General features: G+C 42.7%; 1 protein-coding gene across 3 annotated transcripts in view; it reads left to right on the top strand.

Moving 5' to 3' along the window:
• The window catches only part of kiaa1549lb (KIAA1549-like b), a 131,136-nt gene that overhangs the window by 66,597 nt on the left and 40,329 nt on the right, over positions 1–24,210 (top strand). For 2 of the 3 annotated variants that reach the window (XM_065269990.2, XM_065269991.2), the window contains exons 11-12: positions 23,259–23,422; positions 23,632–23,667. In XM_065269990.2, the coding sequence (XP_065126062.2) occupies positions 23,259–23,422; positions 23,632–23,667 (200 nt within the window). The remainder of the gene's footprint in view (positions 1–23,258; positions 23,423–23,631; positions 23,668–24,210) is intronic. The other variant, XM_073815719.1, reaches the window with a different exon arrangement.

The raw sequence follows: 24,210 nt of genomic DNA, 5'->3' as shown, positions 1-24,210 counted from the left end.
CCATAGCAACCAAATACAGTACCCTAGCAACCGAATAAACAAAGCCTTATATCTCTGCATCAAAACATCATAGAGACACGGGGGTTGGAACGTTTTACTTTTGGGTTGGAGTATAATCATAAATTGTCCCGAGAATTTTGCCACGGCAAGCACCACTTCACATTTTCTTCAGGAAATGTACCTATCTAGTTCTTATTCTTTTTCTGGACACTTTTTTGGCGCGTAACTCGTCCCGCACGGTTTGCCGTAGACACACGAATGAGGGCTCAAATCGACCGGATTATTGAGGAGAGGTGTGCTATGACTTTTATAAGAGATCGGGTGCAGGATTTCCGAAAGGGGGGCGAAAAACCACCCGAAAAATCCCATTGACTTAACATTGGGCCGAACTTTGACGGGTCATAGCTCCGCTCGAGGATTTTTTAGAAACATGTGGGTTATAACATTTGAAGAGGGTGGTAGGCTCTGTAAGAACATACATCACATTGGGGTGTTAGTTGTACCCCTGGGGTGTAAGAGGCACCCGAAATTTCCCATTGACTTATAATGGGGCAGGAAACATGCCCATATAAGGGAATAAAAAAGTTCCAGATGGAATATCTTCGCTTTACAATGTCGTAGAGACATGGGGGTGGGCTCATTTTACTCAGACATCCAATCAATTTATCAGGATAGTCCCAGAGCTATTAAGCCACGCCCCTAGCAACCACTTTTAAGCACCCTAGCAACATAAAATTCAAACAGTTTTATCTAGGCATCAGAACATCGTAGAATAACGGGGGTTGGATCGTTTTACTCGTGACTCGGAGGGTAATCACTGGCCACATCATTGGCCACTCCCAAGCCACGCCCCTAGCAACCAAATGTGAGCACCCTAGCAACAGAGTAAACAAAGCCTTATATCTTCGCATCAGAACATCGTAGAAAAACGGGGGTTGGACCGTTTTACTTGAGACTCGGAGTGTAGCAACTGGTCACATCATTGGCCACTCTCAAGCCCCGCCCCTAGCAACCAAATACAGTACCCTAGCAACAGAGTAAACAAAGCCTTATATCTTCGCATCAGAACATCGTAGAAACACGGGGGTTGGACCGTTTTACTTGTGACTCGGAGTGTAGCAACTGGTCACATCATTGGCCACTCCCAAGCCCCGCCCCTAGCAACCAAATACAGTACCCTAGCAACAGAGTAAACAAAGCCTTATATCTCAGCATCAGAACATCGTAGAGACACGGGGGTTGGACCGTTTGACTCATGACTCAGAGTGTAATCACTATGGGATGCCAATTTTTTCCCTAGCAACCAAATACAGTACCCTAGCAACAGAGTAAACAAAGCCTTATATCTCCGCATCAGAACATCGTAGAGACACGGGGGTTTGACCGTTTGACTCGTGACTCAGTGTGTAATCACTATGGGATGCCAAATTTTTCCCTAGCAACCAAATACAGTACCCTAGCAACAGAGTAAACAAAGCCTTATATCTCCGCATCAGAACATCGTAGAGACACGGGGGTTGGACCGTTTGACTCGTGACTCAGAGTGTAATCACTATGGGATGCCAATTTTTTCCCTAGCAACCAAATACAGTACCCTAGCAACAGAGTAAACAAAGCCTTATATCTCCGCATCAGAACATCGTAGAGACACGGGGGTTTGACCGTTTGACTCGTGACTCAGTGTGTAATCACTATGGGATGCCAAATTTTTCCCTAGCAACCAAATACAGTACCCTAGCAACAGAGTAAACAAAGCCTTATATCTCCGCATCAGAACATCGTAGAGACACGGGGGTTGGACCGTTTGACTCGTGACTCAGAGTGTTATCACTATGGGATGCCAATTTTTTCCCTAGCAACCAAACACAGTACCCTAGCAACAGAGTAAACAAAGCCTTATATCTCAGCATCAGACCATCGTAGAGACACAGGGGTTGGACCGTTTGACTCGTGACTCAGAGTGTAATCACTATGGGATGCCAATTTTTTCCCTAGCAACCAAATACAGTACCCTAGCAACAGAGTAAACAAAGCCTTATATCTCCGCATCAGAACATCGTAGAGACACGGGGGTTGGACCGTTTGACTCATGACTCGGAGGGTAATCACTAGTGGATGCAATTTTTTTCCCTAGCAACCAAATACAGTACCCTAGCAACAGAGTAAACAAAGCCTTATATCTCCGCATCAGAACATCGTAGAGACACGGGGGTTGGATCGTTTGACTTTTGGCTTGGAGTATAATCATAAATTGTCCCACGAAACTTGCCACGGCAAGCACCACTCACATTTTCTTCAGGAAATGTACCTATCTAGTTATATTTTATTCTTACATCTGCACGTTTTTTCGGCACCTAACTCGTCCCGCACGGTTTGTCGTAGACCCATGAAAGAGGGCTCAAATCGACCGGCTTATTGAGGAGAGGTGTGCTATGACTTTTATAAGCGATCGGGTGCAGGATTTCCGAAAGGGGGGCGAAAAACCACCCGAAAAATCCCATTGACTTAACATTGCGCCCAACTTTGACGAGTCATAGCTCCGCTCAAGGATTTTGTAGAAACATGTGGGTTACAACATTTGAAGAGGGTGGTAGACTCTGTAAGAACATACATCACATTGGGGTGTAACTTGTACCCCTGGGGTGTAAGAGGCGCCCAAAAGTGCCCCAATGAAAAGTCAATGGGGGAAAATCCCATAGACTTAACATTGCAAAAACTTTGACGGGTCATAGGTACAGGTGAGGATTTTGTAAAAACATGTGGGTTATAACATTTGAAGAGGGTGGTAGACTCTGTAAGAACATGGATCACAATGGGGTGTAAGTTGTACCCCTGGGGTGTAAGAGGCACCCGAATTTTCCTATTGACTTATAATGGGGCAGGAAACATGCCCATATAAGGGAATAAAAAAGTTCCAGATGGGATATCTTTGCTTTACAATGTCGTAAAGACAAGGGGGTGGGCTCATTTTACTCAGACATCCAATCAGTCTATCAGGATATTCCCAAAGCTTTTAAGCCACGCCCCTAGCAACCACTTTTGAGCACCCTAGCAACATAAAATTCAAACAGTTATATCTCTGCATCAGAACATCGTAGAGACATGGGGGTTGGACCGTTTGACTAGTGACTCAGAGTGTAATCATTATGGGATGCCAATTTTTTCCCTAGCAACCAAATACAGTACCCTAGCAACAGAGTAAACAAAGCCTTATATCTCCGCATCAGAACATCGTAGAGACACGGGGGTTGGACCGTTTGACTAGTGACTCAGAGTGTAATCATTATGGGATGCCAATTTTTTCCCTAGCAACCAAATACAGTACCCTAGCAACAGAGTAAACAAAGCCTTATATCTCCGCATCAGAACATCGTAGAGACACGGGGGTTGGACCGTTTGACTCCTGACTCGGAGTGTAATCATTATGGGATGCCAATTTTTTCCCTAGCAACCAAATACAGGACCCTAGCAACAGAGTAAACAAAGCCTTATATCTCCGCACCAGAACATCGTAGAGACATGGGGGTTGGACCGTTTGACTCGTGACTCGGAGTGTAATCATTATGGGATGCCAATTTTTTCCCTAGCAACCAAATACAGTACCCTAGCAACAGAGTAAACAAAGCCTTATATCTCAGCATCAGAACATCGTGGAGACACGGGGGTTGGACCGTTTGACTAGTGACTCAGAGTGTAATCATTATGGGATGCCATTTTTTTCCCTAGCAACCAAATACAGTACCCTAGCAACAGAGTAAACAAAGCCTTATATCTCCGCATCAGAACATTGTAGAGACATGGGGTTTGGACCGTTTGACTCGTGACTCGGAGGGTAATCACTAGTGGATGCCATTTTTTCCCCTAGCAACCAAATACAGTACCCTAGCAACAGAGTAAACAAAGCCTTATATCTCCGCATCAGAACATCGTAGAGACACGGGGGTTGGACCGTTTGACTCATGACTCGGAGGGTAATCACTAGTGGATGCAATTTTTTCCCTAGCAACCAAATACAGTACCCTAGCAACAGAGTAAACAAAGCCTTATATCTCCGCATCAGAACATCATAGAGACACGGGGGTTGGACCGTTTTACTCGTGACTCGGCATGTAATCACTAGTGGATGCCAATTTTTTCCCTAGCAACCAAATTCAGTACCCTAGCAACAGTGTAAACAAAGCCTTATATCTCCGCATCAGAACATCGTAGAGACACGGGGGTTGGACCGTTTGACTTCTGCCTTGGAGTGTAATCACAAGTGGGTGCCAATTTTTTCCCTAGCAACCAAATACAGTACCCTAGCAACAGAGTAAACAAAACCTTATATCTCCGCATCAGAACATTGTAGAGACACGGGGGTTGGACCGTTTAACTCGTGGCTCTGAGTGTAATCACTAGTGGATGCCAAATTTTTCCATAGCAACCAAATACAGTACCCTAGCAACCGAATAAACAAAGCCTTATATCTCTGCATCAAAACATCATAGAGACACGGGGGTTGGAACGTTTTACTTTTGGGTTGGAGTATAATCATAAATTGTCCCGAGAATTTTGCCACGGCAAGCACCACTTCACATTTTCTTCAGGAAATGTACCTATCTAGTTCTTATTCTTTTTCTGGACACTTTTTTGGCGCGTAACTCGTCCCGCACGGTTTGCCGTAGACACACGAATGAGGGCTCAAATCGACCGGATTATTGAGGAGAGGTGTGCTATGACTTTTATAAGAGATCGGGTGCAGGATTTCCGAAAGGGGGGCGAAAAACCACCCGAAAAATCCCATTGACTTAACATTGGGCCGAACTTTGACGGGTCATAGCTCCGCTCGAGGATTTTTTAGAAACATGTGGGTTATAACATTTGAAGAGGGTGGTAGGCTCTGTAAGAACATACATCACATTGGGGTGTTAGTTGTACCCCTGGGGTGTAAGAGGCACCCGAAATTTCCCATTGACTTATAATGGGGCAGGAAACATGCCCATATAAGGGAATAAAAAAGTTCCAGATGGAATATCTTCGCTTTACAATGTCGTAGAGACATGGGGGTGGGCTCATTTTACTCAGACATCCAATCAATTTATCAGGATAGTCCCAGAGCTATTAAGCCACGCCCCTAGCAACCACTTTTAAGCACCCTAGCAACATAAAATTCAAACAGTTTTATCTAGGCATCAGAACATCGTAGAATAACGGGGGTTGGATCGTTTTACTCGTGACTCGGAGGGTAATCACTGGCCACATCATTGGCCACTCCCAAGCCACGCCCCTAGCAACCAAATGTGAGCACCCTAGCAACAGAGTAAACAAAGCCTTATATCTTCGCATCAGAACATCGTAGAAAAACGGGGGTTGGACCGTTTTACTTGAGACTCGGAGTGTAGCAACTGGTCACATCATTGGCCACTCTCAAGCCCCGCCCCTAGCAACCAAATACAGTACCCTAGCAACAGAGTAAACAAAGCCTTATATCTTCGCATCAGAACATCGTAGAAACACGGGGGTTGGACCGTTTTACTTGTGACTCGGAGTGTAGCAACTGGTCACATCATTGGCCACTCCCAAGCCCCGCCCCTAGCAACCAAATACAGTACCCTAGCAACAGAGTAAACAAAGCCTTATATCTCAGCATCAGAACATCGTAGAGACACGGGGGTTGGACCGTTTGACTCATGACTCAGAGTGTAATCACTATGGGATGCCAATTTTTTCCCTAGCAACCAAATACAGTACCCTAGCAACAGAGTAAACAAAGCCTTATATCTCCGCATCAGAACATCGTAGAGACACGGGGGTTTGACCGTTTGACTCGTGACTCAGTGTGTAATCACTATGGGATGCCAAATTTTTCCCTAGCAACCAAATACAGTACCCTAGCAACAGAGTAAACAAAGCCTTATATCTCCGCATCAGAACATCGTAGAGACACGGGGGTTGGACCGTTTGACTCGTGACTCAGAGTGTTATCACTATGGGATGCCAATTTTTTCCCTAGCAACCAAATACAGTACCCTAGCAACAGAGTAAACAAAGCCTTATATCTCAGCATCAGACCATCGTAGAGACACAGGGGTTGGACGGTTTGACTCGTGACTCAGAGTGTAATCACTATGGGATGCCAATTTTTTTCCCTAGCAACCAAATACAGTACCCTAGCAACAGAGTAAACAAAGCCTTATATCTCCGCATCAGAACATCGTAGAGACACGGGGGTTGGACCGTTTGACTCGTGACTCAGAGTGTAATCACTATGGGATGCCAATTTTTTCCCTAGCAACCAAATACAGTACCCTAGCAACAGAGTAAACAAAGCCTTATATCTCCGCATCAGAACATCGTAGAGACACGGGGGTTTGACCGTTTGACTCGTGACTCAGTGTGTAATCACTATGGGATGCCAAATTTTTCCCTAGCAACCAAATACAGTACCCTAGCAACAGAGTAAACAAAGCCTTATATCTCCGCATCAGAACATCGTAGAGACACGGGGGTTGGACCGTTTGACTCGTGACTCAGAGTGTTATCACTATGGGATGCCAATTTTTTCCCTAGCAACCAAACACAGTACCCTAGCAACAGAGTAAACAAAGCCTTATATCTCAGCATCAGACCATCGTAGAGACACAGGGGTTGGACCGTTTGACTCGTGACTCAGAGTGTAATCACTATGGGATGCCAATTTTTTCCCTAGCAACCAAATACAGTACCCTAGCAACAGAGTAAACAAAGCCTTATATCTCCGCATCAGAACATCGTAGAGACACGGGGGTTGGACCGTTTGACTCATGACTCGGAGGGTAATCACTAGTGGATGCAATTTTTTTCCCTAGCAACCAAATACAGTACCCTAGCAACAGAGTAAACAAAGCCTTATATCTCCGCATCAGAACATCGTAGAGACACGGGGGTTGGATCGTTTGACTTTTGGCTTGGAGTATAATCATAAATTGTCCCACGAAACTTGCCACGGCAAGCACCACTCACATTTTCTTCAGGAAATGTACCTATCTAGTTATATTTTATTCTTACATCTGCACGTTTTTTCGGCACCTAACTCGTCCCGCACGGTTTGTCGTAGACCCATGAAAGAGGGCTCAAATCGACCGGCTTATTGAGGAGAGGTGTGCTATGACTTTTATAAGCGATCGGGTGCAGGATTTCCGAAAGGGGGGCGAAAAACCACCCGAAAAATCCCATTGACTTAACATTGCGCCCAACTTTGACGAGTCATAGCTCCGCTCAAGGATTTTGTAGAAACATGTGGGTTACAACATTTGAAGAGGGTGGTAGACTCTGTAAGAACATACATCACATTGGGGTGTAACTTGTACCCCTGGGGTGTAAGAGGCGCCCAAAAGTGCCCCAATGAAAAGTCAATGGGGGAAAATCCCATAGACTTAACATTGCAAAAACTTTGACGGGTCATAGGTACAAGTGAGGATTTTGTAAAAACATGTGGGTTATAACATTTGAAGAGGGTGGTAGACTCTGTAAGAACATGGATCACAATGGGGTGTAAGTTGTACCCCTGGGGTGTAAGAGGCACCCAAATTTTCCTATTGACTTATAATGGGGCAGGAAACATGCCCATATAAGGGAATAAAAAAGTTCCAGATGGGATATCTTTGCTTTACAATGTCGTAAAGACAAGGGGGTGGGCTCATTTTACTCAGACATCCAATCAGTCTATCAGGATATTCCCAAAGCTTTTAAGCCACGCCCCTAGCAACCACTTTTGAGCACCCTAGCAACATAAAATTCAAACAGTTATATCTCTGCATCAGAACATCGTAGAGACATGGGGGTTGGACCGTTTGACTAGTGACTCAGAGTGTAATCATTATGGGATGCCAATTTTTTCCCTAGCAACCAAATACAGTACCCTAGCAACAGAGTAAACAAAGCCTTATATCTCCGCATCAGAACATCGTAGAGACACGGGGGTTGGACCGTTTGACTAGTGACTCAGAGTGTAATCATTATGGGATGCCAATTTTTTCCCTAGCAACCAAATACAGTACCCTAGCAACAGAGTAAACAAAGCCTTATATCTCCGCATCAGAACATCGTAGAGACACGGGGGTTGGACCGTTTGACTCCTGACTCGGAGTGTAATCATTATGGGATGCCAATTTTTTCCCTAGCAACCAAATACAGGACCCTAGCAACAGAGTAAACAAAGCCTTATATCTCCGCACCAGAACATCGTAGAGACATGGGGGTTGGACCGTTTGACTCGTGACTCGGAGTGTAATCATTATGGGATGCCAATTTTTTCCCTAGCAACCAAATACAGTACCCTAGCAACAGAGTAAACAAAGCCTTATATCTCAGCATCAGAACATCGTGGAGACACGGGGGTTGGACCGTTTGACTCGTGACTCGGAGTGTAATTATTATGGGATGCCAATTTTTTCCCTAGCAACCAAATACAGTTCCCTAGCAACATAGTAAACAAAGCCTTATATCTCCGCATCAGAACATCGTAGAGACACGGGGGTTGGACCGTTTGACTCGTGACTCGGAGTGTAATTATTATGGGATGCCAATTTTTTCCCTAGCAACCAAATACAGTACCCTAGCAACAGAGTAAACAAAGCCTTATATCTCCGCATCAGAACATCGTAGAGACACGGGGGTTGGACCGTTTGACTCGTGACTCGGCGTGTAATCACTATGGGATGCCATTTTTTTCCCTAGCAACCAAATACAGTACCCTAGCAACAGAGTAAACAAAGCCTTATATCTCCGCATCAGAAGATCGTAGAGACACGGGGGTTGGACCGTTTGACTCGTGACTCAGAGTGTAATCATTATGGGATGCCATTTTTCCCCTAGCAACCAAATACAGTACCCTAGCAACAGAGTAAACAAAGCCTTATATCTCCGCATCAGAACATCGTAGAGACACGGGGGTTGGACCGTTTGACTCGTGACTCGGAGTGAAATCATTATGGGATGCCAATTTTTTCCCTAGCAACCAAATACAGTACCCTAGCAACAGAGTAAACAAAGCCTTATATCTCCACATCAGAACATCGTAGAGACACGGGGGTTGGACCGTTTGACTAGTGACTCGGAGTGTAATCATTATGGGATGCCAATTTTTTCCCTAGCAACCAAATACAGTACCCTAGCAACAGAGTAAACAAAGCCTTATATCTCCACATCAGAACATCGTAGAGACACGGGGGTTGGACCGTTTGACTAGTGACTCGGAGTGTAATCATTATGGGATGCCAATTTTTTCCCTAGCAACCAAATACAGTACCCTAGCAACAGAGTAAACAAAGCCTTATATCTCCACATCAGAACATCGTAGAGACATGGGGGTTGGACCGTTTGACTCGTGACTCGGAGTGTAATCATTATGGGATGCCAATTTTTTCCCTAGCAACCAAATACAGTACCCTAGCAACAGAGTAAACAAAGCCTTATATCTCCGCATCAGAACATCGTAGAGACACGGGGTTGGATCGTTTGACTTGTGACTCAGTGTATAATCACTATGGGATGCCAATTTTTTCCCTAGCAACCAAATACAGTACCCTAGCAACAGAGTAAACAAAGCCTTATATCTCCACATCAGAACATCGTAGAGACACGGGGGTTGGACCGTTTGACTAGTGACTCGGAGTGTAATCATTATGGGATGCCAATTTTTTCCCTAGCAACCAAATACAGTACCCTAGCAACAGAGTAAACAAAGCCTTATATCTCCACATCAGAACATCGTAGAGACATGGGGGTTGGACCGTTTGACTCGTGACTCGGAGTGTAATCATTATGGGATGCCAATTTTTTCCCTAGCAACCAAATACAGTACCCTAGCAACAGTGTAAACAAAGCCTTACATCTCCGCAGCAGAACATCGTAGAGACACAGGGGTTGGACCATTTTACTTGTGACTCGGCATGTAATCACTAGTGGATGGAAATTTTTTCCCTAGCAACCAAATACAGTACCCTAGCAACCGGATAAACACAGCCTTATATCTCCGCATCAGAACATTGTAGAGACACGGGAGTTGGATTGTTTTACTTTTGGCTTGGAGTATAATCATATACGTTCCCCAGAATTTTGCCACGGCAAGCACCACTCACATTTTCTTCAGGAAATGTACCTATCTAGTTATAATTAGTGGTGCTTGCATTTATGCAAAGCATCACTATTATTATTGCTCAGGGATATTATTATTATTATTATTATTCTTATGTCTGCACACTTTTTCGGCGCGTAACTCGTCCCGCACGGTTTGCCGTAGTCCCATGAAAGAGGGCTCAAATCGACCGGTTTTTTGAGGAGATGGTGGCTATGACTTTTATAAGCGGTCGGGTGCAGAATTTCCGAAAGGGGGGCAAAAAACCACCCGAAAAATCCCATTGACTTAACATTACGCCAAACTTTGACAAGTCATAGCTCCGCTCGAGGATTTTGTAGAAACATGTGGGTTACAACATTTGAAGAGGGTGGTAGACTCTGTAAGAACATGGATCACAATGGGGTGTAAGTTGTACCCCTGGGGTGTAAGAGGTGCCCAAAAATGCCCAATGAAAAGTCAATGGGGGAAAATCCCATAGACTTAACATTGCAAAAACTTTGACGGGTCATAGGTCCGAGCGAGGATTTCGTAGAAGCATGTGGGTTACTAAATTTGAAGAGGGTGCTAGACTCTGTCAGGACGTCCCCCACAATAGGGTGTAAGGTTACCCTAGCAACCATTTTGGGCACCCTAGCAACCTATCCCATAGACTGCCATTACAAAATGCCCAGAGGGATATCTTTGCACCACAGTGTCACAGAGACATGGGGGTGGGCTCATTTTACTCAGGCATCCAATCAGCCTCTCAGGACCCTTGCAGAGTTACTAAGCCACGCCCCTAGCAACCACTTTTGAGCACCCTAGCAACATAAAATTCAAACAGTTATATCTCGGCATCAGAACATCGTAGAGACACGGGGGTTGGACCGTTTGACTTGTGACTAGGGGTGTAACAATTGGGCACATCATTGGCCACTCCCAAGCCACGCCCCTAGCAACCAAATACAGTACCCTAGCAACAGAGTAAACAAAGCCTTATATCTCCGCATCAGAACATCGTAGAGACACGGGGGTTGGACCGTTTTACTTGTGACTCGGAGTGTAATCACTGGGCACATAATTGGCCACTCCCAAGCCACGCCCCTAGCAACCAAATACAGTACCCTAGCAACAGAGTAAACAAAGCCTTATATCTCCGCATCAGAACATCGTAGAGACACGGGGGTTGGACCGTTTTACTTGTGACTCGGAGTGTAATCACTGGGCACATAATTGGCCACTCCCAAGCCACGCCCCTAGCAACCAAATACAGTACCCTAGCAACAGAGTAAACAAAGCCTTATATCTCCGCATCAGAACATCGTAGAGACACGGGGGTTGGACCGTTTTACTTGTGACTCGGAGTGTAATCACTGGGCACATCATTGGCCACTCCCAAGCCACGCCCCTAGCAACCAAATACAGTACCCTAGCAACAGAGTAAACAAAGCCTTATATCTCCGCATCAGAACATCGTAGAGACACGGGGGTTGGACCGTTTTACTTGTGACTCGGAGTGTAATCACTGGGCACATAATTGGCCACTCCCAAGCCACGCCCCTAGCAACCAAATACAGTACCCTAGCAACAGAGTAAACAAAGCCTTATATCTCCGCATCAGAACATCGTAGAGACACGGGGGTTGGACCGTTTTACTTGTGACTCGGAGTGTAATCACTGGGCACATCATTGGCCACTCCCAAGCCACGCCCCTAGCAACCAAATACAGTACCCTAGCAACAGAGTAAACAAAGCCTTATATCTCCACATCAGAACATCGTAGAGACATGGGGTTTGGACCGTTTGACTCATGACTCGGAGGGTAATCACTAGTGAATGCCATTTTTTTCCCTAGCAACCAAATACAGTACCCTAGCAACAGAGTAAACAAAGCCTTATATCTCCGCATCAGAACATCGTAGAGACACGGGGGTTGGACCGTTTTACTTGTGACTCGGAGTGTAATCACTGGGCACATCATTGGCCACTCCCAAGCCACGCCCCTAGCAACCAAATACAGTACCTTAGCAACAGAGTAAACAAAGCCTTATATCTCCGCATCAGAACATCGTAGAGACACGGGGTTTGGACCGTTTGACTCGTGACTCGGAGGGTAATCACTAGTGAATGCCATTTTTTTCCCTAGCAACCAAATATAGTACCCTAGCAACAGAGTAAACAAAGCCTTATATCTCCGCATCAGAACATCGTAGAGACACGGGGGTTGGATCGTTTGACTCGTGACTCGGAGGGTAATCACTAGTGGATGCCATTTTTTTCCTTAGCAACCAAATACAGTACCCTAGCAACAGAGTAAACAAAGCCTTATATCTCCGCATCAGCACATCGTAGAGACACGGGGGTTGGACCGTTTGATTCATGACTCGGAGGGTAATCACTAGTGGATGCCATTTTTTCCCTAGCAACCAAATACAGTACCCTAGCAACCGAATAAACAAAGCCTTATATCTTCGCATCAGAATATCGTAAAGACATGTGGGTTGAATTGTTTTACTTTTGGCTTGGAGTATAATCATATATTGTCCCCCGAAATTTGCCACGGCAAGCACCACTTCACATTTTCTTCAGGAAATGTACCTATCTAGTTATTATTATTCTTATGTCTGCACAAAATTTCGGCGCGTAACTCGTCCCGCACGGTTTGCCGTAGTCCTATGAAAGAGGGCTCAAATCGACCGGTTTATTGAAGAGATGGTGGCTATGACTTTTATAAGCGATCGGGTGCAGAATTTCCGAAAGGGGGGCGAAAAACCACCCGAAAAATCCCATTGACTTAACATTGCGCCCAACTTTGACGAGTCATAGCTCCGCTTGAGGATTTTGTAGAAACATGTGGGTTACAACATTTGAAGACGGTGGTAGGCTCTGTAAGAACATGGATCACAATGGGGTGTAAGTTGTACCCCTGGGGTGTAAGAGGTGCCCAAAAATGCCCAATGAAAAGTCAATGGGGCAAAATCACATAGACTTACCATTGCAAAAATTTTGATGGGTCATAGGTCCGAGCGAGGATTTCATAGAAACATGTGGGTTACTAAATTTAAAAAGGGTGCTAGACTCTGTCAGGACGTCCCCCACAATGGGGTGTAAGGTTACCCTAGCAACCATTTTGGGCAACCTAGCAACCTATCCCATAGACTGCCATTATAAAATGCCCAGATGGATATCTTTGCACCACAGTGTCATAGAGACATAGGGGTGGGCTCATTTTACTCAGGCATCAAATCAGTCTCTCAGGATCCTTACAGACTTACTAAGCCACGCCCCTAGCAACCACTTTTGAGCACCCTAGCAACATAAAATACAAACAGTTATATCTCGGCATCAGAACATCGTAGAGACACGGGGGTTGGACCGTTTTACTTGTGACTAGGGGTGTAACAATTGGGCACATCATTGGCCACTCCCAAGCCACGCCCCTAGCAACCAAATTTGAGCACCCTAGCAACCGAATAAACAAAGCCTAATATCTCCGCATCAGAACATCGTAGAGACACGGGGTTTGGACCGTTTTACTTGTGACTCGGAGTGTAATCACTGGGCACATCATTGGCCACTCCCAAGCCACGCCCCTAGCAACCAAATACAGTACCCTAGCAACAGAGTAAACAAAGCCTTATATCTCCGCATCAGAACATCGTAGAGACACAGGGGTTGGACCGTTTTACTTGTGACTCGGAGTGTAATCACTGGGCACATCATTGGCCACTCCCAAGCCACGCCCCTAGCAACCAAATACAGTACCCTAGCAACAGAGTAAACAAAGCCTTATATCTCAGCATCAGAACATCGTAGAGACACGGGGGTTGGACCGTTTTACTTGTGACTCGGAGTGTAATCACTGGGCACATCATTGGCCACTCCCAAGCCACGCCCCTAGCAACCAAATACAGTACCCTAGCAACAGAGTAAACAAAGCCTTATATCTCCGCATCAGAACATCGTAGAGACATGGGGGTTGGACCGTTTGACTCATGACTCGGAGGGTAATCACTAGTGGATGCCATTTTTTTCCCTAGCAACCAAATACAGTACCCTAGCAACAGAGTAAACAAAGCCTTATATCTCCGCATCAGAACATCGTAGAGACATGGGGTTTGGACCGTTTGAATCGTGACTCGGAGGGTAATCACTAGTGGATGCCATTTTTTTCCCTAGCAACCAAATACAGTACCCTAGCAACAGAGTAAACAAAGCCTTATATCTCCGCATCAGAACATCGTAGAGACACGGGGGTTGGACCGTTTGACTCGTGACTCGGAGGGTAATCACTAGTGGATGCCATTTTTTTCCCTAGCAACCAAATACAGTACCCTAGCAACAGAGTAAACAAAGCCTTATATCTCCGCATCAGAACATCGTAGAGACACGGGGGTTGGACCGTTTGACTCGTGACTCGGAGGGTAATCACTAGTGGATGCCATTTTTTTCCCTAGCAACCAAATACAGTACCCTAGCAACAAAGTAAACAAAGCCTTATATCTCCGCATCAGAACATCGTAGAGACACGGGGTTTGGACCGTTTGACTCGTGACTCGGAGGGTAATCACTAGTGGATGCCATTTTTTCCTTAGCAACCAAATACAGTACCCTAGCAACAGAGTAAACAAAGCCTTATATCTCCGCATCAGAACATCGTAGAGACACGGGGGTTGGACCGTTTGACTCATGACTCGGAGGGTAATCACTAGTTAATGCCAAGAGGTGTTAAGCCACGCCCCTAGCAACCAAATGCAGGACCCTAGCAACAGAGTAAACAAAGCCTTATATCTCCACATCAGAACATCGTAGAGACACGGGGGTTGGACCGTTTGACTCATTACTCGGAGGGTAATCACTAGGGGGTGCCATTTTTTTCCCTAGCAACCAAATGCAGGACCCTAGCAACAGAGTAAACAAAGCCTTATATCTCCGCATCAGAACATCGTAGAGACACGCGGTTTGGACCGTTTGACTCGTGACTCGGAGGGTAATCACTAGTGGATGCCATTTTTTTCCCTAGCAACCAAATACAGTACCCTAGCAACAGAGTAAACAAAGCCTTATATCTCTGCATCAGAACATCGTAGAGACACTGGGGTTGGACCGTTTTACTTTTGGCATGGAGTATAATCATAAATTGTCCCTTGAATTTTGCCACGGCAAGCACCACTCACATTTTCTTCAGGAAATGTACCTATCTAGTTATTATTATTATTCTTCCAACCAAATTTCCGCAATTAATACGGCTCGAACCGTTTAACTTAGAAACTTCATTCAAACTCTCAAACGTGCGGACTATTCGGGAATAGTGTGCTATGACTTTTATAAGCAATCGGGGGTACGGTATACGCCCCAGGGGCGAAAAAGCAGCCGAAAAATCCCATAGACTTAACATTGCGACAAACTTTGACGAGTCGTAGCTCAGACCTAGGATTTCACAGAAACTTGTGACTTGCCACATTTGAAGAGGCTGGCAGGCTCTGTAAGAACATACCTCACAATGGGGTGTAAGTTGTACCCCTGGGGTGTAAGAGGTCCCCAAATTTCCCCATAGACTTATAATGGGGCAGGAATCATGCCCATAAAAGGAACTAAAAACGTCCCGAATGGGATATCTTTGCAGCGCAGTGTCATAGAGACATGGGGGTGGGCTCATTTTACTCAGGCATCCAATCAGTCCCTTAGGATCCTTATTGAGCTATCAAGCCACGCCCCTAGCAACCATTTTGGGCACCCTAGCAACATCTCCCATAGACTGCCATTATAAAATGCCCAGATGGATATCTTTGCAGCACAGTGTCACAGAGACATGGGGGTGGGCTCATTTTACTCAGGCATCCAATCAGTCTCTCACCATCCTTATTGAGGTATTAAGCCACGCCCCTAGCAACCAAATATGAGCAGCCTAGCAACATAATAAACAAAGCCTTATATCTCTGGATCCGGACATCATAGAGACATGGGGGTCGGGTCTTTGGGTCATATTAGCTTCATGCTAGCTTCATGCTAAGTCATGCTAGCTTCGTGCTAGTTTCATGCTAGCTTTATGCTAATTTTATAATAAATCTTGCTAACTTAATGTTAAATCATGCTAGCTTCATGTTAAATCTTGTTAGCTTCATGCTAAATCATGCTAGCTTCATGTTAATAATGCTAGCATCATCTTAATCATGCTAGCATCATGCTAATAATGCTAGGATCATGCTAATTTCATGCTAAATTCATGCTAACTTCATGGTAATCATGTTAGCATCATGCTAGCTTCATGCAAATGATGCTAGCTTCATGCTAATCATACTAACATCATGTTAGCTTTATGCTAATCATGATAACATCATGCTAGCTTCATGCTAATCATACTAACATCGTGCTAGCTTCATGCTAATCATGCTAGCATCGTGCTAGCTTCATGCTAATCATGCTAACATCGTGCTAGCTTCATGCTAATCATGCTAGCATCGTGCTAGCTTCATGCTAGCATCATGCTAATCATGCTAACATCATGCTAATCATGTTAGCATCATGCTAGCTTCATGCTAATCATGCTAACATCATGTTAGCTTCATGCTAATCATGCTAGCATAATGCTAACTTCATGCTAATCATGCTAGCATCATGCTAACTTTATGCTAATCATGTTAGCATCATGCTAGCTTCATGCTAATCATGCTAACATCATGCTAGCTTCATTCTAATCATGCTAGCTTCATGCTAATCATGCTAGCATCATGCTAGCTTCATGCTAGTCATGCTAGCTTCATGCTAGCTTCATGCTAATCATGCTAGCATCATGCTAACGTCATGCTAATCATGCTAGCTTCATGCTAGCTTCATGGTAATCATGCTAACATCATGCTAGCTTCATGCTAATCATGCTAGCATCATGCTAGCTTCATGCTAGTCCTGCTAACTTCATGCTAGCTTCATGGTAATCATGCTAACATCATGTTAGCTTAATGCTAATCATGCTAGCTTCGTGTTTATCATGATAACATCATGCTAGCTTCACGCTAATCATGCTAGCATCGTGCTAGCTTCATGCTAATCATGCTAGCATCGTGCTAGCTTCATGCTAATCATGCTAGCATCGTGCTAGCTTCATGCTAATCATGCTAGCATCGTGCTAGCTTCATGCTAATCATGCTAGCATCGTGCTAGCTTCATGCTAGCATCATGCTAATCATGCTAGCATCATGCTAATCATGTTAGCATCATGTTAGCTTCATGCTAATCATGCTAACATCATGCTAACTTCATGCTAATCATGTTAGCATCATGCTAGCTTCATGCTAATCATGCTAACATCATGCTAGCTTCATGCTAATCATGCTAGCATCATGCTAGCTTCATGCTAATCATGCTAGCTTCATGCTAGCTTCATGCTAATCATGCTAACATCATGTTAGCTTCATGCTAGTCCAGTGGTGGACAGTAACGAAGTAAATGTAATTCGTTACTGTACTTAAGTAGTTTTTTCGCGTATCTGTACTTTACTCAAGTACTTTTATTTTGGGAGACTTTTACTTTTACTTTACTACATTTTAAAGTCAAATATCTTACTTTTTACTCCACTACATTTTAAAAAATCGGTCGTTCCTTTTTATTTATCAGTGGATAAAAAACGTAACTGGGCAAACTAAAGCTGCACAAAAAAACTAAGATGCACACGTGATGCGTCAAACCACCAATCAGGGTACAGCATGCGCTTCGTTTTGAACTTGTTTTGGTTGCCGCGCTGTTTCACGTAAGCTACGCGAGTCACGCGAGTGCAGCAGCCAGCCAATGCATCGCTTGGAGAATGAAACTGCATTCAAAAACAACGGAGAAGATAACTGACCCGTCACAACAACAATGGCCTTATTTACGCGCGTTTTTTAAGTCCTTGAATAAAAGAACGAGTTGTTCGTGTCTTCTCTGTCTGCCTTGAAACTGTGCTATTTCGTTTTAAAAGAATACTCTTTCAAATCTAAGGAAACGCGTAGAGGTAAGCTATTTTTATTCTGGTTATATTTTTAAATGAGCAATCTTAACAGTAGCTTGCAGAAAACTGTTAATTGTGTTGCTAAAATATATACGACGTTATCATGAATGAACTTTAAGCTATGCAGGCTGAAGCTATTTTTAGCCGTATAGTTAGCTGTTTCACTTAAGTTCATTGTATTTGAAGCTCAGTACTCTGTTATTTTGAAATGACAATTTATCACTATCAACACTGTTGTAAAATATAAATGACATTTTGACCAGCCATGCAGTGTATGATGCTTAAACAGGCAGGTGGATTGGAGTGCTCCCTATTAACTGAGATTGTTATTAATATTTTCAAAAGTTTTGCTTCCAAAATATATAAATACATTTAATGATGTATTACAATATACATATGACATGCTAAAGCACATGAAAGATTTTATTTTTCAAAGAAAGGGAGACTGATTTCTAGATAACGTTATGTATTTAATGTTTTGAAAACTATTGTGAACCTGTGCTTAAGTCAAGTTTTTATTACACTTAAACTGTTAAATTATTTAACAAATACATCTTGAAATGAGACTTACTGCTCTCAAATCCTGTTATTTCATTTGATGCTAAAGGAATTTTTTTGTTTTTAAGGTTTTAGGCTTATGATAATTTTAATAGACATCAGTGTCTGATTTATTAATGTCCTTCTATTAATTGATTGGTTAGCCAAGAGAGTTATTTCACATAATTTTAGTTTTGTGACAAAAATGATACGGCCATAATAAATCACAGTACTTTTGTACTTAAGTACATTTGGTTACACTTTATTTTGATAGTCCACTTTAGACATTCTACTAACTATAAATAACTTTGCAACTACATGTCAACTAACTTTCAATAATTTGCAACTATACGTCAACTAACTTTAATTAGAGTATTAGTAGACTGTAATGGTTGGGGTTAGGGAAGAGGTTTGGGTAAGTGGAATAAGTTGACATGCACCTACAAAGATACTTATAGTCAGTTGAATGTCTGTTGAGATATCATCACAATAAAGTGTTAGTAGATATTAAGCAGACAGTCTACTAATTCTCTAAAGATTGGTAGTTGATATGTAGTTGCAAAGTTACTTATAATTAGTAAAATGTCTAAAGTGGACTATCAAAATAAAGTGATACCGTACATTTTGAGGCAGATACTTTTGTACTTTTACTCAAGTAAAAATTTTAAGCAAGTACTTCTACTTTTACTTGAGTAATATTTTACCCTGGGTATCTTTACTTTTACTCAAGTACACGATTTGTGTAATTCGTCCACCACTGTGCTAGTCATGCTAGCATCATGCTAGCTTCATGCTAGTCATGCTAGCTTCATGCTAATCATGCTAGCATCATGCTAACGTCATGCTGAATCATGCTAATCATGCTAGCATCATATTTCATCATGATAACTTTTTTAAATCATGCTAGCTTCACACTTAAACATGTCAACAGCCAGGTAAACTACTAGACTAAATTTCTTTTACATTTCTGTCAATCAGCTTTTTGCATTTTCATGCACTGGTAATTCCTTGGGAATTGCATATCTAGTTGTAAATTAATTATTATATAAATTATTTTAAAACTAAAAAGTAAAAAAATTGCATGAATATTCACCTATAGAATTACAGATTTTGCAAAATGCAGTAGCAGTCAAATGAAAACGCAAAGCTACAGTTAGTGGGCAAGTTTGCTATTATTATTCAGAGAGAGAGAGAGAGAGAGAGAGAGAGAAAGAGAGAGATGAGGAGAGATAAGGAAAGATTGATTTTTCATAGCAGTATCACAAACAGGCAGGGTAAAACAATCAGAACATAATCTCACATTGCTTGCCACAGGCATACATAGACAAATGCACAATGAGCAGCACGCACACACACACGCACACACACACGCGCGCATACACACACGCGCGCACATACACACACACACACACACATACATCATATTCTGCTAAAACTGGACATTTGCTATACTGTATGCTTTGAGAAAAGAAAAACATTTCACAAAACTTTAAAGGGCACCTATTATGCCCATTTTTACTACATATAATATAAGTATCAGGTGTGCCTAGAATGTCTCTGTGAAGTTTCAGCTCATAATACCCCACAAATGATTTCGGTTTTTTTTTCAGTTGCTAACAAGCATTGTTCTAGCCTAGAAATCTAGACGCACCCTAGCGGCCGCAAAATATATTTGCTGCCAGGGTTTAGTCTAGGCACTCACAATACACTTAACAGCTCCAAAAACCAAAATTTGGTCAGGCCAATCACATCGTGTGTAGCGTCTGTGGGGCGGGCTTAACATGATGACGACAGAGCTGCGACAGTTCCTACTTGAAAACTTCGTTCTTCGTTGCTCTGATTGGTCATAGCGCTATCCTATTGCGTGCAGAGGCATTTTGAGGGACAACCTTATATCCCGCCCCTTGCATTGAGCCGTTTGTGTGAAGAGTTGCCAGACCTTACATCTTGATGTAGGTCTGGCTAACCAGGCTAGCATTGTTCAATACTGAAACCACATTTTCAAAACTCTTCACACAGTCAGCGAAAGAGAAGTCAGTGCAGACCAAACTGTGAACCATTATTCATTGCTTTCAGACAAAATGCATTCAGTGACCACACTTTTCAAAATGCAGGAACTATTCTCCCATTCGTACTCCACAACATGCAAAACATTATGGGCCCTATTTTAACGATCTGAAATGCAAGTGCGAAGCGCAACGCGCAAGTGAGTTTGTGGGCGGATCTTGGGCGCTGTTGCTATTTTCCCAGCAGGAGAAATAACTCTTGCGCCAGGCGCAAATCAATAAGGGGTTGGTCTGAAGTAGGTTCATTATTCATAGGTGTGGTTTGGGCGTAACGTCAAATAAACCAATCAGAACGCTAGCCAACATTCCCTTTAAACGCAAGGGCGCAAGTTCCATGGCGGGTTGCTATTATTATGACGGATTTACCAGACGCACGCCAGGAGCGGTTTACAGCCGAGGAGACCGACATTCTTGTAAGAGCAGTCAAAGACAGAGAAGTTGTTTTGTATGGGGATGGGAGAAATCCGCCCAAATCAGTGTAGGTTAAACAGGCGTTAGAGGAAATAGCCACAGTCTCATCAGCTGGCATACCCATCGTTGCGCTAAGCGCTACAATGATGTCAGGAGACGGGGGAATCCCAAGCTTGCCAGCATAAATCGGGCACGCCGTGTAACGGGAGGTGGATCTGCCTCTACACAGATCTGCGTCCACCCTCACCGCTGAAAGGGTTTGGGGGCTTTGAAATCGGACCCAAGAAACGCAAGTAGGGTCCAACTCCAAAGTACACTTACAGATCAAGTTCATATACATTAAGGTTTCTTATGAAAACATTTTAATTATTATTTACATAAAATAAACGTACTACAGCCACACAACAAACTTATGAAAATATTTTAATCGTTATTTGCATGATAATTTTTTAACGCAGCCACACAATAAATAAAAACTATCACCACAATGCTCACCACAATGATTTCCCTTATCTCATGTGTTAATATTTTTTATTGTAACAATTTATGATTTGCTAAAATAACTGTTGCATCTGTGTAGATTAGATAAGCAAAGTGTGTGCGCGTTGTGCACGCTATACATTATGGTCAAGCATGCGCCCTTAAAATAGCATAATGAACCACGCGCAATGTACCACTGACTTTAAACTTTTTTTTTCTGGTCAGTGGCGCAATTGTTTTTTGAAACTGCAAAATAGCATCAGGGACGGTCTGCGCCGGAACACGCCTCCTTTTTTGCGCTGAACCGCCCAGGGAGCGTAAGTTAATTCCCTAGTTTGCCGACGTGCGTCTGTGGAGGGAAAAACCCGCTGTGCGGCGGTGCAAAATACGAATGATACATGCGTCACTGACAAAGTCAATTGCACTGGGTGCAAGATAGGGCCCAAAGTATTTTCAGCACATTTTTCTAATGCTAACACACTGCATTCAAAATGGTTAAAACACATTCAAAACAGAATTATGGCAAATTCCAATCATTTATGCAGTAATTATTTTAAAATATTGTCAATTTTATAGCCAAAAATAAAAATGAACAACCATTACAAGCTAATTGCAGTTTTAGCTGAAATTCCCCCCAGGTGTTCTTCCTTAGTCTTATTACCATGATTTAGTAAAATGGGATAGTTAGCAGCTGAATATTGACAAATTCTGCATCACGTCAGATTAATTCCAGGAACATATTTTGCAGTGAACATTGTTTAATGCTACATGTTGTTAGAGTTTTTTAGGTCATTGTTTGTTGGTGACAAAGTGTGTTTGGCTGTCAACCTTTGCTAGTGTTCTGGAAGAATTAGTTAATTTGAGACCTAAATAAAGTGTTTTGGTAGTTTTAGTGCATTTTGAATGTAAAATGAACTGCTTTGCCAAGCTGAAAGTTGGTTAGGAGAACTGTGTGAAGAGTTTTGCAAAAGTGACCTTAGTATTGAGAAATGTGTCCTAGTTTTAAACTGAAATTTCTGAATCATTCTTGTTACAAATGCTTTCAATAAGGTGAAAATGTGTTACATTATTCTATATCACTGATTTATGTGGAAAATCATTCAAACTTTACAAAAGAAAAGTTTATCATTTATGTAATGCTTCCTGTTGTTAGTGTTTTTAGGTCAGTTGAATGAAATGAGTGTTGAATGAGAATTGTTGCAGGGCTGTGTTGGTCTAATTGAGTTTTGGAGGTGAGATTAACTGTTTGGCCAACATTCATGCTAGTAAAAATGTGGCTTCGGTATTGAACAATGCTTGTTAGCAACTGAAAAAACGTTATTATAGTATTCCAAAATGACCCCATTTGAGTAAAAATTTGCTGTTTTCCTTTAAATACAAATGAGCTACAGCTCCTCAAGTGCTTTCAATAAAATAGATCTGATTTCAGTGAATATAGTCTGAGACAATATAGTATCTCACTATTGAAATATGGCAGACAGCGTAAATCTCAATGAGGGCAGAAACTATAGGTTAACTATAATCCACTAAGACTAGGCCTATATCTAAAAGAATGGGTGAGTGTTTCTAAAAGATTTCAAAATTATTGTTTTAATGATTAAATAGAGGAAACAAAACAATCTTTTATTAAATCTGAGCTTGTTAAACTTTGATTTAATATGACAGCTGTTTCACATGACCAACACTATTTCTCACCGTGCAGCTGTGGTGAAGAGTCCACCCAATAATCTGTGGATCATCGCTGCAGTCCTGGCACCCATCGGTGTTGTGACCCTCATCATCATCATCATCACAACGGTGCTTTGTCATAAAAACAAGAGCGATTTCAAAAGCGATCCTATCGGCAGCTTCAACCCTAGAATGAAGGTACAGTGGCAACGTTTCCTATAGTGGACTTTATGAGTCTCATTATAACTCATTACAGTAAATTTTATAAACTCAGCATATTGTACAGTGGCTGCATTAATGCTTTGTCCCTAAACACTCACATGCTGTGCTTGCTTTGCCTCTGGGAATGCATCCCGAGAGATCATAAGAGAGATGATTGATGACTTCATGCTGTTTTCTCTCATTAGACTGCTTACTGGAGAGACGTGGGTTATTACCCTCAGGTAGTTATTCAAATCATTTCACCTGCTCATCTGCTCTGGGCTCCTGATGTGCACATGCACTGTTTACGATGTTATCTAGTAGTGTACACATGCAACTGCACAAATATTAATGATTTTCTATACAGTAACAGGAATAGGTAAATATTCTAAGAAAGTAAGGTCAAGTGTTTATTAGTACACGTATGGCTTCTGAAACTTAGAATATAGTGCACAACTGAATTACTTTTATGAATTATTTGTGTCCTCTTTAACGTTTCACAATCCTCGGTCATTTTCCTAAAAATGTGTGTCTGTTAGGAATAAGGTCAGAAATTCTCTAATGATTTTGTTGAAAGTAGGCTAACAGGACCATTGAAGGGACAGAAAACGCATTTAATGTTTGAGGGCATCATAAAGCCTTCTCTTTAAATAAATGCAGATATGTTGAATGTTGTCCTACTGGATAATAATAGAGATGTTTTATGACCCTGCCTGACATAGTTTATCATTCACTACAGCGGAACTGCGGGCCAGAATGCATTTGGCCATAACAAATTGCCTCCA

Source organism: Paramisgurnus dabryanus, chromosome 9, assembly GCF_030506205.2.
Source record: "Paramisgurnus dabryanus chromosome 9, PD_genome_1.1, whole genome shotgun sequence".
In the NCBI taxonomy this organism is placed as follows: domain Eukaryota; kingdom Metazoa; phylum Chordata; class Actinopteri; order Cypriniformes; family Cobitidae; genus Paramisgurnus; species Paramisgurnus dabryanus.
Note: the sequence above shows the minus strand (reverse complement) of the source record. Positions and strands in the feature narration are given on the sequence as shown.